The sequence below is a fragment of the Gallus gallus genome, chromosome 4 (assembly GCF_016699485.2).
Source record: "Gallus gallus isolate bGalGal1 chromosome 4, bGalGal1.mat.broiler.GRCg7b, whole genome shotgun sequence".
In the NCBI taxonomy this organism is placed as follows: domain Eukaryota; kingdom Metazoa; phylum Chordata; class Aves; order Galliformes; family Phasianidae; genus Gallus; species Gallus gallus.
In genome coordinates, this window is record NC_052535.1 from 20,315,351 (window position 1) to 20,331,845 (window position 16,495).

The 16,495-nt window shown below is 35.3% G+C and overlaps 1 protein-coding gene across 2 annotated transcripts; it reads right to left on the reverse strand.

Annotated features, from left to right (window-relative positions):
* Window positions 1-142: 142 nt before the first annotated feature.
* Window positions 143-15,033, reverse strand: ASIC5 (acid sensing ion channel subunit family member 5). Of its 2 annotated transcripts, XM_040699690.2 has the most exons (10): window positions 14,938-15,033; window positions 12,321-12,624; window positions 10,479-10,710; window positions 9,324-9,443; window positions 8,259-8,408; window positions 7,557-7,704; window positions 6,778-6,834; window positions 5,370-5,538; window positions 2,846-2,937; window positions 143-2,248 (listed from the first exon to the last, which is right to left on the reverse strand). In XM_040699690.2, the coding sequence occupies exons 1-10, from the start codon at window positions 14,975-14,977 to the stop codon at window positions 2,049-2,051; spliced, it is 1,512 nt and encodes a 503-aa protein (XP_040555624.1). In that variant the 5' UTR covers window positions 14,978-15,033; the 3' UTR covers window positions 143-2,048. The 2 variants fall into 2 exon arrangements, with proteins under 2 accessions (XP_040555624.1, XP_015140828.1); XM_015285342.4 differs by lacking the exon at window positions 6,778-6,834.
* Window positions 15,034-16,495: the final 1,462 nt, after the last annotated feature.

A 16,495-nucleotide genomic window follows, 5' to 3' on the forward strand; every position in this document is an offset into this window, starting at 1 on the left:
GCTGCCATAGGACATTACCTAGGTGGGGAACACTATTATCCTAAAGTTCTACAGGCACTCGATTCATGCACAGTGCAAAAAGTTGTATTAGGATTAGTAGTAGACACAGCTAACTACCTTTAAGCTTCAACGATTCTTCTTTTTTTTTTTTTTTTTTTTTTTAATCTGGTAATTCAGCTCAGAATTGGTGACGATTGAGGATATTCTTCTTTGCCCATAATTAGAAGTAAATCAGCTTGCTTGTGTAAGCTCCTTAAGAGATCCACTGTTTAGCTTATTTTAATGCAGAGTGGAATTGGGTATATTTTTTGTTTGTTTACCTTAGAAATTAATCTAAACATAGTACTGCATAGACAGTGCCACTCAGTTCAGGCTGAGTAATTTCAGGGTAATTTCAGATTCATCAGCAACTGCTTAAAAATATTTCTTAAGCTCATACATCATTATGAGAAAGAAATAAATTGACTCAAGTTACAGTGAGAAATTCTATATCAGATACTGAGAAACTAACTCCATGCTTCTGAGCAGGAAAAACCTACGGTAAGTGGAGCATCTGCTGATGAGACACTGCAATGAACTAAACTACTGTGTTAAAGTCTGCTCTAAAGCCTGATCCAGTACAGGCCATTCTGTGCTCAGTTTGTCTGCCAAATAAGCAAGCAACAAGCCTGGCTGCTGGGCTCTTTTGCCCAAATTGTGCCTTTTCTCCTTGCATAAATCCTTACTTCTCTGTCACTCCTTTAGAGATGTCTGGACACGTACATTGCAGCAGTAGTCTTGTGAATGTAGTTAAAAAAAGAAAGGAAAAAGGCCAAGGAAACTTCAGAAGATGTGATGCAAGTCTCAAAGCATTTCCAGCCTCCCCCCAACCATACTTTCATTACAGATTCTCTGTTAGATTAGACAGCTTTCTTCCTTGTACTTTGATACTTTGGTCTGCTGCCCAAGAGTGTGAATATGAATATTGTGCATAGGGAAACACAACGTTAATCTAGAGAGATAAAATCCAGAGCAACAAAACATGGAAAGCATGATTCAGCACTAAAGCCACAAAATTCTTACTCTTGCTTTTTTTTTTTTTTAGTAGGATTTAAATTAAGCCTTTCATTTTTTTTATCCATTTAACATTGAAATTATGCTGCTCAGTCCTACTGAGCCATCTTTAAGTTTTATTGCCTCCAGCAATGATAAACTCAGTCAATAGAGCCTATAAAATGTGAGGTCAGTAGCTCCACTGCCTTAACAAATGAATCTTTTCTGTGATTAAATTATAATTCTGCTATATATTTTACATTTGTGAAAGCTTATTAGAAAAAATAGAAGGAAAGCAAGTCTCTGTTTGCTGTCACTGGAGTCCACCAGCGTGAACTTGGCCTACGTTTATCCTCTTGCTGTCTACCTAGATGCTCTAAGTTTCTCAGTTTTGTATTTCTAGTAGTAGTAGGCACTCATGAGACTTTTATTTTTTTTTTATGTTGCATTACTGGCAACATTGTTGCCAGTTGTTGTTGTTGCCAGACATTGTACCTTAGAAGTTATTGTTATTAGGCACCTTCCTGATTCTGATAGGCAAAGCTACACTGTCCTTTGCTGGAAGAAGTAAGCCTTAAAACAAAGCCTTTGTCAGTGATGAGCAATCTGCTTTTTCAGCATAGCAATACTACATCTTTATGATGGTTAGGGAACCTTCTGGTATGGTACTTTGGCACGAGTGCTATGTCTCTTTACCCAGAATACATAAGTCAGAAGTGCAAAGTTGCATTGAATGTCTGTAGTGTTTTTCTGTGATTTTTTTTTTTTCATAAAATGCCTATTTAAAATAAAATCCTAGGTAAATATTAGATTCTTCTTTATATGAGGAAGGTGAGGCTTTCCGAAGTTGTTTCATTAAAATTATCTAGCACAGTTAAATAGCTGTAGGCACTAAATAAAACAGGAAGAATAAGGAGTACAAGGGAAGGGAGCCATGGAAGATATTACTGTCTCCTTTATATCTTAGAGATGAAGGAAATTTGGAGAAACAACTGGTTTTGTGCCTTCCCCAGCCACTAACATTCTTGTATTCCCTTGTTTTTCTCCACATGTGTTGGTTGGTCGTGGGATGGATTATTCCACCGAGGTATTTCAGGAGCTTTCAATAGAAGAAAGAGGCACATCCAGAAGAAATTGGTAAAAATATACTCGAGCACTTCTATGATTGTAATCATACTGGCACCACAAAACAATCCAAGCTGACCACCTACATCAGCTGTGAAAGAAGGAGATAAACATGTGTCATCCAAAGCGTTTGGTTTAGTCTAGGAGGCAAACAAAATCTTGCCACAATTCAAGTACTTAATAAATTCAAAATGCATAATCCATCACTTTATGAAAACAGAATTACTGTTCTTAAGAATGTTTATGGGAAAAGAAGACAAATGTGTTTCTTAATTCTAAACAAAGAACATACAACATATTTTACTGTGGAATGTGCACTTAAAATATTTCCTACTTCTGTGCTTTCTTAGCCATTCTCTTACTTTTCCTCCCCATGTTTTCCCCCTCCCCTCTGAATCCCAGAAACTTCCTACTCTTGCAGTTAGTTCAGCATGTTTTATAGATGAAAACTACAGCAAGATTTAATTATTATTCTCAACTGTTTTCCCTACTGTAGGTCATTAATGGTATGGCAGGAGGCCTATTGAAAAGAAATCAAAAGCAAACATGATTATTACCATTATAGTGTAAAAGGCATTGATTTTTGTTTATAAACCTGGATAGTCTAGGACGTGAAAGGGGAGAGAGTTTAAAACAGATGTTTTAAATTTTTTAATTGATCAGCAATAAATGTTAAAAATTCCCTTACCAAGCAACTCAGATATGGTCAAGGCCTTCTGCTGCTGAGTTATTCTGTAGTTCAGATCGTCATATTTAATGTCAATAATCACAAGGTTCTGCCTAATGACAAATACAAACAGTATTACTTGAGAGTGCTGTCCATGCTTACCAACATCCATCAGTATGGACAGAGTTCATGCAGAGTGATGGTGTCTTTTAAAGGACAATCAGATGGCAGTTACAAAAAATGAATTAAAAAAGAAAACAAGCAGAAAAAAATGTACTAATAGCAATAATTGTAAGAGGAGGTTATTAGAGGAATTGATCTTCAGGCTATGTTCTAAGAGAGAAACTTCTATTTCTAAAAGGCTGCAGAATTAAGCTTGAGTGGAAGTGTTAACCATTCTAAGCCACAGCAGAGACAGTGCTTGGAAATGTAGTCTCCTACTGTTGTTTATATGCAAATGCCTATATAATCCTGATAATTTCAATGACAATATTTTGCAAAAAATCTCTTGTGCTACACTCAGATGCAGTTACATCCTCTGCTAATAGCCTCTCTTACCCAATTATATTCTTGCTGCAAAAGTGAAAGAGAGGGTAATCCCTTGTTGGAGCAGGACATGTGGAATGATTCAATGTGAATAAAGAACTCATCTTTATGATACCGTGACTACAGAGTCAGTGTAACTGCTAAATAGAAGATAAATATAACAGTAGTGGAATAAAACAGACACAAAAAACAGTTGCATGTTTAATGTCATGATACTTAAGAACAAATATTGTGAATATTATTCAGAAGTGTGAACAGTTACAGACATGGAGGTTGAAAATGGTAATGAACTTATTCATTTGATGTTCACGAAAACAGCTTTGGTCATACGAAGTGATTTTGTCTGTTTAGTTGATAATTCTTAAAATCTAGGTAACATTGAGTAATAAAGATAGTCCTTTTTCCATGGCTTTTATTAGTAAGTTCTCCTACAATTGTCACTGAGTTGCTAGTGGCACTGTACAATAAGGTAGTAAGCAGTGAACTTTTCCCTTCTTCTGTTTTCAGAAGTTAATCACGGTCTATGTTTTATAGTTCAGAATATGTGCTTTTTAATACTGAGCTGAATTACTATTGGTTAAAGCTTGGTAACAGAGGAATGTTCTGTATTTTCTCTTGCCTAATTACATGATTGTGGGACTGTACAAGATGTTTACAGGCAATAATATAATCAACAAAGATAATGTTCTCAAAGGATCGTTATCTTTTACGTATTATAGGTGTCATTTTTCATAATCTTCATATAGTTTCACTCTAAGTATAAATGTATGGAAGCATCTGCAGACTGTTGGCTCTAAGAGAGACAAAACTGAAGTCACTGAAGCAATAAATACTCATAAATATTTAATTAGCCAGATTTTTTTGCTGTTGTATATAACTTGAATCTGTGGATATTATGAGTTTGTGTAACATCGGTATTATTACTTGTATTGATGACATGCCTCTGTGAAGCAATTTGGATTATAAAACTATACTAAATGTTCTTTGACAACTAGATTGTATCTTTCTAGCAAAAAAAACCAACCACCAACAACAACAAAAAAAAAAACAATACAACATAGAAATCTTTCTATTGGATATATGATGCTTGCTTTTTCAAGGAAATTCAATATCACTTTATTATATTGTAAGTGTAAGGCACATGCCTTATTTAAATCATAAGTATACATGATATTTCTTCCATGAATTTAAATGTATTCAGATTATGCTAGCTCAGCACTACTACTGAGCAACACAGCTATGTGCATAATGTGAGATCTAACATAATTTCATGGATTAAAATGTGTTGTCAATACCATAGAGACTTATTTTCACACTAGATTTCTTCTTTGGGTATAGTGCCACAGTTTTCCTCTATGTAGAATTTTTATTTACATGGATAGAATCACACTGCTTTTTCTGCTTCAAGAGAATATGGTGCCAAATATTTTCTAAATTTTTTTTTTTTTTTTTAGAATTTAGATGTTATTAATACAATTCTACTAACAATAGAAAAGAAAAATGTCACAAACATAATATTGCTGTTATAACGCCTAGCTCTTCAGAACTTTCACAGCTTTTTTTGCTGATGTGGTGAGAGAAAGGACGGGAAGTTTATCAGCACAGTTTTGGGTTGTTCACTGACTTCTGTTGGATGGATTGTTTGTGTGGACTGTGAGTAGGTTTCATAATCCTACCTTTTCTTCATTCTTAACTATGAGAAGTTACATAAAATTTTAATTTTGTAAGAGATCATTGGAAAAAGTAACTGAGAACATTATTGTTTAAACTGGGGTATCTTGTTTATGGGATCCACAAGTCTTAGTTGTATCTACATATTCATATTTATCTAAAATATATAAATTCTAAAGTAATCTATTAGGCAAAACTGTTTCTCACAATATTTTTAATAACACTTAAGATTGTATTTCTAAAAGGTCACATCACACTGTGCCCTCTGTTTGAACACTTAAAAATAATTTATCATTTCTTTATTAGGTAAGCTGTTAAAAATGATTACCTGATGTACTCTGGACTCTTCTTCAGCTTTGCAGAAATGTATTTAATGGCATTTTCTCCTCCAAAACTTGAATAGGTGACAGTGGTAGGGTAATGTGTTTCTTCACATGGGGCAGGGCAAGTGGAGTTGTGGGTTCCTACTGTACATAATCCTTTTACCTCTATATCATCTGAAAATTCAGGAGAAATATCTTGCACATTTCTAAAAAAGCACTCAGCATTAAGTCTTTTCTAACCTTACAAAATGAGTTTTAACTTTTTTAATATATTTGACTCGTATTGGTTATCTTTAGAAAAGTGGATACTTTTCTGAAGCAACAAATATCTGTAACCAGCACTTACGAAAACTGCATGATAATAAGGGTTGAGATTTTGGGGTTTGATTTACTCTCCCCTCCCATGGGTATACAGCACCTGCAAATCTTTTTGTCCTCATTAGGACTTGATGCACTTATTACTACTTTTCTGTGAAACAGTTGAAGAACAAAAGACCATCCATGTAAATGCACTTAATATAGTCCAGGATCTTGACATTTGCCTAGCTTCTATTGGCTACTAGACAAATGTTGGTGGTAATTTACTGTCATCTGACATCCTTCTATTCAAATACTAAATAGAAGTCACAAAATCTTGCAGGTGTAGCTGCTCATGATGCTGAGAAGCTATTCCACTAATGAAAAGAAGTCATTATCGGAATCTGAAAAAGGTGGAGGCAATTTGTGTGTGTGTGTGTATGTATGTATGTATGTGTGTGTTTGGGGGGAAGGGGAAGGAAGGGCAAAATTTCTTCCTGAAGTATAAACTGCAATACACAGTCATTCTTTTTGAGGTGCTATAGTTCTGTTTGTAGCACTTGTTGTCTTCTCTCTCTCTGGACTTGTTTTTTGCTTACTGTAAGGAAAGAGACGTCTAGGTCTTCTAGGGGGTGATTTGATGCATTCTTTCCCCCAGAATAACTAATTAGTTTATATGCTCTCTTAATTATCAGCTTCTTTGAGGAGGGGGGATGGGGAGTCACATTACATAGCTGCACCCAAAACAAAAGAAGATTTCTAAAATTTATGAGAAGTTACTTCTCAGATTCTCTGGAAAATACCGTTAATAATAAACTGTTGTAATAATTAACAAATCCCATATCTGCTGTGTGCAGCTCATTTGCTCATGGGAATGAGCTACATGTGAAAACATTCATTTTAGTTACAAAAAGATAGGATCTTAAGATCCATTTTCAGTTAGATTTTTTTTTTTTTTTTTATCAGTCATCAAACTTCTTATTGCATCTGATCTCTATCTTCGGAATATTAAATGAATTGGGATGTGCCCCATTTCAGTATTACTTTCAATAATTTTAGGTATTTTTTGCTATTTGGGATTTGCTTACAAAATATTAATATGAAATTATTACTTACGGATTGCAGGATAAACACAATTGTAATACTTCATTAAATCACATTCTATTCCATTTCCTTAAAAAGAAACATTCTTTTAGGAACTTAGTTGAACAACCTAGCCCTTAACTCTATTTGTGCTAGATGGAAAAAATAATGTCAAAGCCTATGTGCTACTTCATACTTCTCATTATACATCTGAGATAACAATTCACTCCAGCACAGTGCAGGTACTAAATCAAAAATGGTGCATAGTGATAGAGAACACAAGACCGGGCCAGGATGTTCCCTGGTGGAGAGAACATCTTTGTTGTGTTCTAGCCAGGATTGCTTTAAAGGCTGTCGCTCGGTCTTTGTGTTAGCTAGCGAAGGCAAGGAATTTCTGGTTGTAGTGGTGGAATTAAAGCAAGCAAACAAAAAAAAACAAACAAAGGAAAGGCTGGAATATACAGCTACATTCCAAACACTTCACAGACTTCATGGGAAATTACTCAGATAACAATTTCTGTCACAACCCTGAGGCATAGTCTTTTCTTTCAAGTTTTTTTGTTTGTTTGTTTGTTTTTGTCTAAAAGTGGCTAATGATCACATGCTAAGTCCTCAGTAGATGAAATATTTTGCTTGTAATCTCAGAATTAAAAAAAAAATAAATCAACAAATATAATTAATTTAAATAATCCCAACTGTAGTTATCCTGCAAAGATTACCTCTGCCATTCAGTAGTGAGATGTCTACTTAGCAAGGTAGTCTTTATATATGTATATATGGTACTTAAATATTATGATAGTCCTAAGAAATACCTGGAAGAATAAAAGGCAAACAGCCGCACCAATCCTGTATATACCAGGCCTTGCATTCCTTCAAACAGCCATTAGTACTGTAAGTATCCTGGTACTGAAGTTTGATATCAGGCTTGCACTCTCCCCATGGATATTCTTGAATAATTGACTGTAGGGTATTGATAACAGAAGATATACATTTGTTACTTTTAATATAGTTACAATTTTCTCATATTTTAAAGTGTTAAATGCGGCACATCTGAAATGTAAAGCAGTAATGTTGTGATTTAATTAGAGGCAAATACAGTTTATGCTTTTGAAATTATAAAGTCATCTCCACTCTCACACAGCAAAAACAGACAGCCCAGGGCAGTTGGGTAGTCTTCTCAAGTTGCACCAGGAGAGGATACCAGGATTCTAATAAATCATTAGTATTAATGGAATTTGTTGATGGACAGCTACTGCAGTATGTTTGCATTGTTGCATCAGTAAGACTGCAGGATGCTAACTTGAGTAAAAACAGATTAAGCGGACAATCGATATCACCAAAACAGTATTTTTTCTTAATGACTGGAGAAAATTTTATTCTTAAACCTTAGCTTAAAGATAACTGTGGCATGATACATATTTTAACTTGAAAAACATCTAATTCACTGTTGTGTCTCAGAGGAGAATTAGTGACAGTGAATACTGATATTGTCACTCAGTGGTCAAGGTGCTTACCTTCAGTTGCTGAATTGAGACCTGCGCATGCATGCCAACTGGTGTTAATAAGCCTAACCCATCAAAGCGTGGAATCTCTTTGGGTGAATGGATAACAAAAGTGATACCAGCATCAGTATAACCAAGGGCAGGATCATCAGTGAATTGCTCCTGATGCAAAAAAGAATTATTTAAAACAGTTTTGGTTTTGCTTTTGTTTAGATATTTATCTAAATCTTCAGATATCTATTTATTATATCTATATAATATATCTATATATATATCATATATATTATATAGTAGTATCTATTTATTTAATAGATATGAAGATATTTAAATAGTGCTATGGTTTTTTGGTCTTCTTTCTCTAGTTTTCTTCTAGCAGTTTACAGAATAGTTTGGAAACAAACTGACTGTAATTTCCTTTGTTGATTACCATTGTGGGTTTTCTTCCTGTTACTCTAAATTGTTAGGTTTTTTCTTCCTCCTATTCTATTCCATGTTCAAAAGCAAGAAGGCAAAGATGAACCTTCATTCATAACTTAAAGGTTTATTCTTTTTACTTGCAACTACCCCACATGTGAGCAAGCATTCCACTGTTCTCTTGAGATCCTGTCACTCCTCTCTCTTACAATTTCCAGAGAGCACAATTGAATGTTTAAGTCTTCTATAACTGTAGGTTTTAATTTTCTTTCCTCATCTCACAAGATGATATTCCCTGAGCTTTGTATGTATTTTTTTTTGGTCAATTACAGTACTAATAAGGCCAGAAACTATTGACAGCGTGAAGACTAGACTCTCAAGTGCTTGCATAAAATTAAATTACTTCTGATGTTTTTCAGCTGTAGGTACACTGTATACATACATGCTCACTTGCAGGCTTCAAAACCATTTAGCTGGTACAGAGTCAACAGTCATTCAGAATTTTTAACCCAGTTTTGGATCTTTAAAATACACTTTCACTCAGGAACAGTCTTTGAAAAAGAACTTTAAGTAAGAAATCTAAGTGTCTGATTAAAACAAAGTCATCTATTTATCTGTGAGGTTTTATATGATTAAATGTTATAATCATTAGTATGGCTGTACCTGTTGGACATCAAAAAGTAAATGTAAGCCTCTTCCAGACAAGCTCACTCTTCTTGCTGGAAGGTCATTGTAATTAAAAGTAAAGCAGTTTCCATATTCAGTGAAAATGTGTTCAAAGTCCTTCAAAAGAGAAAAATAGGAAGAATAACATGGGGGGGGGGGGGGGGGTTGGGGGGAAGAACTTGCATTAGTGAGTCAAAATGGGCTAGTTGGGGTTTTTTTTTGTTTTTTGTTTTTTTTTTTTTTTTTGGTAGATTGTCCCCAAAGGCAATGCTAAATTTTACAATTAGGAAAGATGGAAATACTCAAAAAGCATTTCATCCCTTTCTACAAAAAATGATCTATAGAAATTGAAAGGGTAAAGTCACATAATTTATTAATGCTCATGAGCTAGTCGGAATCATTTAATGAGGTTGCTGGATTTCTATACCTATTATATGCTGTTGAAATGATACATTCAAAAAAACTTGTTCAGTTTTTCCAGTGGTTGTTTAGTGGAGACTGTTTCAAATGTATGCGTGACAGTACATATGGGGGTACAGTATTTGCATTTTGTCCCCAAACCACTTCATCATTGAACTGAAAACCCTTGCTTATATGACTGTATTTCATAGCTTTAATTTTAGTTATTAGATACTTGAGTCTTTTGGGTTGAGAGAACTCACTAGTGACTGATTGTAGAAGCTACAACATATCTAAAGACTAGATTAACCTGAAGGACTGTAAGACTGACTTTTCTGTTTGCGTATTATATTGAAAATGGGAATTGCTTTTTGGAAGAATTGACATAAATAGGAGGATCACATTCTTTTGTTACCTTCCAAAATTTCCAAGGATAGGCTATATTAACTTAAAATTCTTTTGGCCTCTGCTTGTTGTTACCCTGGCTGTCCATGTTTTATTCTTGAGATCAAGAACTAATTACACCAGTTGAATGCATCTGTGAAACTATGTTATACAAAGTAACTCCATTCAAACTGATATCATAGGCTTTTTATAAGGAAGATGGCTGGGTGGAGCTTGAAGGAATGACAGTTTTCAAAGGTTGCTATCTAAGTAGAAGTGGGACTAGGGACTGAAATTCCATGCTATGGCTCAGGGAGTCCAGTAGGCTGTCCTGCGTCCTTCGGTTTTAGTAGAGGCGAGAGTATTTACCTCTGGGTGACATGTCTTTCCAAAAAATTCACATTCTAGCAGTGTGCTGCCATTCAGATAAAATCCATTTTCCCTTGTAAACTCTTTAATGCTGAAGTTTTGGTTTCCAAGAAGGAAGCCATTTAGCTCGTGGAAATATTTGTCTTCCATAGCAAATTTTTGGACAATTCCAGACACAATGTTCCAAAGGAAAAAAATGATTTGAAGGTTACTCACTGCATGAGCTTGAAACCTGTAAATGGGAAGGAGAAAGAATTACTTGAAGCTCTGCAGAACTACTGGACCAATTTCAGTGTTCTTTTTGCCAACTATGTGACAGGGTCTGTTGCTTGATCTCAAACTGTACCTCATTCCTGTCCACCATGCTTGCACTTTGATCTCTAGAACATGGATAAACAATGTAGTCTTCATTCCTAGGAAACAGTTATTTTCAAACAAGAGAACAGGAAAGGGACCCCTTCCCAGGACTGTTATAAAAATGCTTCTGTTGTGTGGGGCTACTGAAAAACAAGCAATCAAATAAAATAGATTGGCCATCTACATAATCCAACAGCCAGAACTATAGAGCTGATTAAAAGCTGGACAATTGTATTTACATGAGGAAAAGTACCTGGGAGGACCAATTCCTTTATTTAAAAAAAAAAAAAAAAAAAAAAAAAAAAAAAAAAAAAAAGCCGTGTTCATTCATAAAATTGATTTCTAAGTCCATCTCATGTAGCTGTGTTACTATGGCACTAAGTCTACCTTCTTGTGAACTCTGGTTCCTGTTTCTGTAGGACCAATGACAAATGTGATCCTTTCTCCTAGAATCCTTTTGAAATCTCAATAGTATGAGATGTTGGATGTGCTAGAAAAACAAAGGAAGATTTGTGGCTCTTTGTTCTGAAAGCAAAGAAAATAATTACTGAAAACAGGAGTGAAGAATAAGCACAACAGGAACAGCAGATGGATGTGGTAGCCAACTGTGTTCTTGCTGTGCTGCCACTATAGTCAGAACAAATGAGAGATTTTAATAAAGCATGCTCAAGGGACTTCTATTTGCAGCGTATATTCTACAGTATAACCCAGAAGGACTTTACGTAGGGTGATGGGAATGAAAAATAGTGAGGCAGGAAGGCACCAGATATCTGGGACTTGGACCTTCAGGTTGATTCTGGCAACAAAAGGTAAAATATCTCAGAACTTATCATTCTTGAGAAAAGAATGTGAGTAGAATTTTTTTATTTCTAAATTACTTGCACATTACATATAAAAATCAGACAGTAGACTTATTGCTTTCTTTTTTAAAGCAGTTACGTCTGAGTTGTGGCCACTACCTTCAACTTTAGTGAAGTTCCTGCTTAGGTATATGGCTTTCAAATGTGCCATATGCTTTGCTCTTACAGATCCCACTGACATCAGTTGGAACTGCAAAGGGTGAGCACTAATGAGGAAAAAATAACTGCTTTGCCTAAAGTCTCTACATTTGTATGAAGTTTGTATTTAAACTTCTCTGAAAATGTTGTCTTTTATTTTTAACTTTGACTGATTACTGTCCCTTAGTTACACTACAGAAGGAGCACTTGTTGGCTATGATTTTACACAGAATAATTTTTATACTTCCAGGTTTTAAATATTAAAAATCTGTGGTGTAATTCTTCATCTGAAGATGAGGGAAGATTAAAAATCCTCCTTCCCTAGTTCTCACTTTTTCTTCTTTAGCTGAATAGTGGTGTGGAACATAGATCCCTCAGATGTGTGTTTTGCGGCCTTCATGAAATGAATTGTGGAGCCCAGCTTCTTTATATTTGCCAGATAAAGAGATGTGGCCTCTTAAGAGCAAGCAACAAGCGTAACTTTTACCTGTTCAGGTTGCAAAAAGTCACAGCAGGGAATTTGACATTTTCCACATGCTGAACTACCACTGTAGTGGTGGTTGGCCAGCTGAAGTAGTAGTTAAAGCGACTGCAGATTTGCCAAATGACGATGCCAAGACAGCCTGTAACTACTAGCAGCCACAGCACTCTGCGTGTCCTGGTCTGTGTTTGAACAATGTTATACACTCCATGGAATGATGTGGATGAGGCAAACTCCTGACGATACTTCCTTCTGTCTTCCAAGCGTGGCAGCATTTTCTTTAAGTACAGTCGTATCTGTTCCAATTTTCCTAAGAGTTGACCAAATGAAAACACATTTATTTTTTTTTAAATTAGTATTTAAATGGCTCTTAGGAAAAGAAAGATGCTGGAAAAGCATCTAGAAAGAGCCATAAACTCTTTGATTAGTAGGCTTCCTTCTGAGGATAGTCTAGAATTCTGGAAGACGTGTGCTAGATTAGCTCAGTTCTATAGTCTCTGCCTGAGAACAGACCATACTGTGCAATATTTTATGCCACATGATTGTTAAGCATATCAATATAAATGAGTAGTTCCATTTGCATGGAAAAGATTGGGTTTTTGATATAGCACAGGATGCTGTAAAAAGCTAAGCATCTGATTATTACAGTAAATCCTATTAAAGTCCTGGTCCTTCCTGCTTGCTCTAAAAGATAAGAAGGGAGTTATACATTTTTCAGACTTTCACCCTTAAATTACTGAAAGTTTCTATGTAAAAAATGGAGGGTTACAGATTCAAAAGGAAATCTACTCTCCTATCCTTTGTTTAATCTACTAATACAAACCTGTGTGGTACATTTTCTTGCATGAAACATAAACTTGATTAAACTGATTTACTAGAAGTTGTTACAGTTGGGAAGAGAAACAAAACGATGTGTGTGTTATCTGCCAAGGCTGTCTTGACCACATCAACTCTCTGGGATGTTGCTTTGGTCTGGGGGCAGACTATGCTGATTAAATTCCAGTTGGTTCTGGATTTCAAAATGTTTCTGAAAGGGAACAGCTTTTTATGGTTTTTTAATCATTCATAAAAGAATTTTAATTCAATGCCAGTATGATTTACTCCAACTCTTATGACTATTTCTGCTGGAAAACTGCTCAAAATTTCTCTCCTAGCTCTAGTGACTATTGGATCCTTTTGTAAAGCTGTTTAGTTATGGGTGCTTTTGTACTTCACATTGTAACAAAGGAGAAATAATTAGAAACTGTTTCCTCTGCAAACCATAATACTGACCAAAGGAGTATAGGTAGAAAAAAATAAATATTCTCTTGTTGCAAGACATAGATGTTGGCCACTGTTTTCAGGATCTGAAGACACTTTTTTTTTTTTTTTATTTAAGCATTCATCTTTGGTCTCAGTCTGGGTCTCTTAAAAAGAGCAGTAACTTAAATATATTTAAAATGATTGTACAATGCCATTAGATGACAATGATGCTAGATAGACAATAAGACCTTGGGCAGATGTTAGGACTTGGCTCTCTTAAGAACTTATTGTTTGATATACATTTCTTTTGGAAATGATACAAAGTACTTTTTATGTTGACTCTGCAATTAATAAATAAATAATGTGGATTAAAAAAAAAATAATAGAATAATCCAAAGGTTAAAGGGTGGATAAGCAAGGAGGTAAGTGAATCATAGGGATCCAGGTACAGGAGCAAACAACATGTTTCAGTGTAGGCAAATATGGAACATGCATGTTAAAAGTAAGGCAGACAGACCTACGTTCAGGATGAGTTGTAGATAGTTTGCCTCAGGAAATGCTGATTGCAGAAGAAGCTGTGAGAGCCATAATAGTTAGTCAGAGAAACCTGGTTTCTCAGTCCAATGCTTTTAAAGAAGAAATGAGTTATCTACATATGAAACCAGGGATATCTGGCCAGGGACATTCTGTTTTGAGTTGATCTAAAAACTTCAGAAATTCATTATCTTTAATGTTAATACTATAAGCTGAATTTAAATAAGTTTTTTTTTAACGTTGGTAAGTTGACAATTCATCACAATCTGTAACTACTTGAATAGGGAACTGATAGGTAATAGTAATGGGCTCTTTTGATCTAGCATGGGTGGAAAGATGTAAAAGGACCCAGTGAAAAGAATGGGAAGCTATGCTCTTCAACAGAAGAAATAAAGTACCTTGAAAACACAGCTCATCTTCATCTAGAGCTGTTAAAATAACTCCTTCCAGATAACAAGGAGGTTACATGTGGCTTTTGTCTCTGTGAAGGTTACTTATTCTGGATAGATTCAGGGTTTTCTTTTATCCTTAAACTAAAAGTCATTAAATTATGACATCATTCAGAAAAGTCATTACCTGGTTAAAGCTGTGTTACTTTTATCCTACATGTGCACAGGACCAATAGCTAGAGAGTATTCCTTGTGTCCTAAGAAAAACATTTTTTTTTCTGCAAGCTTTGTTTCATCTCTCCCTTCTTTGTATCTTGAAGATGTACATGACTTCTATTTTGGATAAGGTTACAAGAGAGGAGAGATGATGTTTCTTGTTTTGTTCATCAATCCCAACAGAAATATCCAAATGTAACTAAAGATTTTGGTGAGGCGCTCTAATATGTCTAATTACTTACCTTTAGCATCCAATTGAGTGAATCTCCCTAGCTGGTCCATGAGGCTGTGCTTATTTCAGTAAGGAGGGAAAGGATACAGTAAGCTGCCTTGTCACCGTGATCATTGCTAGCTAATGGCTTTTATTGAAGACTAAATGGGAGGTGATACTTGATGACACAACGCTGGGCAATTTACCTGCCAGGGTTGCTATGTTTTCCCTTTAGATAATGTGGTCTGCAAAGTAAAAGAGAAGATTAATTTTGAGAAGATTATTTTTATGGCAGGATCAGATGTTCAAGTACCTATTACAAAAATAATAGTAGAAGTGCAGGCTTCTGTCTCGTTGCATCACCTTGTAAGTTAATTTTTCATAATTTCTTTTTATTTTAGAAAGACATATTTAGAAAAACTGTGCTGTTCCAAGCTGAATACATTCTCTTCAAGTAGATAAGGAACCCTTTCCCTGGATGGCAGTGAATGTCTGGCATTAGATTCTTACCAGCAGCAGGATGTAACTCACCCTCACTTTGAAAAGCTGTCCTTATAGCCAGGTCCAGATTTCATGTTCCTGTGGGCTTCAGCAAGAAATGGGCTGCAGTTCTTGAGAACTAACCCTGACGGTGAGGAAGAAGAGGCATGCAGTTGGTCATTCTATTAACTTCTTATCAAAAAGAACAGAAACCACTTTCATGGTGAGTGAATGGTGTGATCTTGTTTGAAAACAATTTCTAGTAAACAACTGGGCATCTAATGAAAGGCAGTGGAAAATAATAGAAAACTCAGACATGAGATGTGATTTGTTAGTCTTTTAGGAAGATATTAAAAAAAACTGTCACATTCACTTTCTGATCTGCAGGGTATGGATATCTTGGGGGTTATTTTTTTCCTCTCATAAAAATCCAATTCAATGCATGCAGCATGCTTGGGTGTTCTAACTTGGCTCCTCAGTGCCTCATTGGCATTTACAGTTTGCTGGCTGTTTTCTGGCTGTGTTGCTTAAGTGATGAGCTGCAAGTTAGATCACTGAGCTCCATTTACTCATTCCAGTGTGAAGAGCGTATTTCTGTACTCAGCTTCTTGGAAAGATGCCCTCTTCCTTTTGTTACTTTTGCGTCATGTATGAGGCTTTCTACCACAGCAAGCTTTGAGCAGTACTTGCATTCACTCAGGCAGTTAAGTACTTAACAGTAAACTGTTTTTCAACATCTATATGTAACTCAGCCGTACCTAATGCACTGCTGAGCAGTTATTTGCTGATCTGCTGATTCCTATTAATCCAAAGCACTCTAATTCACAGTACTCAGACAACACATTTACATCAATTAAAACTTGCTTGAGTTCTTAAATTAAAACTATATTGGTCTGATAATACTGTTATGTGCATAATGTTGAAGAAGTAGAAACTGCAAGTTGCTCTATACACAGCAAATACTGATTCATCTTACTTTCTTAAAAAGTGAGTATCTTACAAAGAGTCTGTTTATGTAGTACATTAGATGAACATGTCATATATTCTCTGTTTTACAAAAGAAATCAGTTTCAAATTTTCTGTCTTTCATGGTTGTTTGATGTTAATTC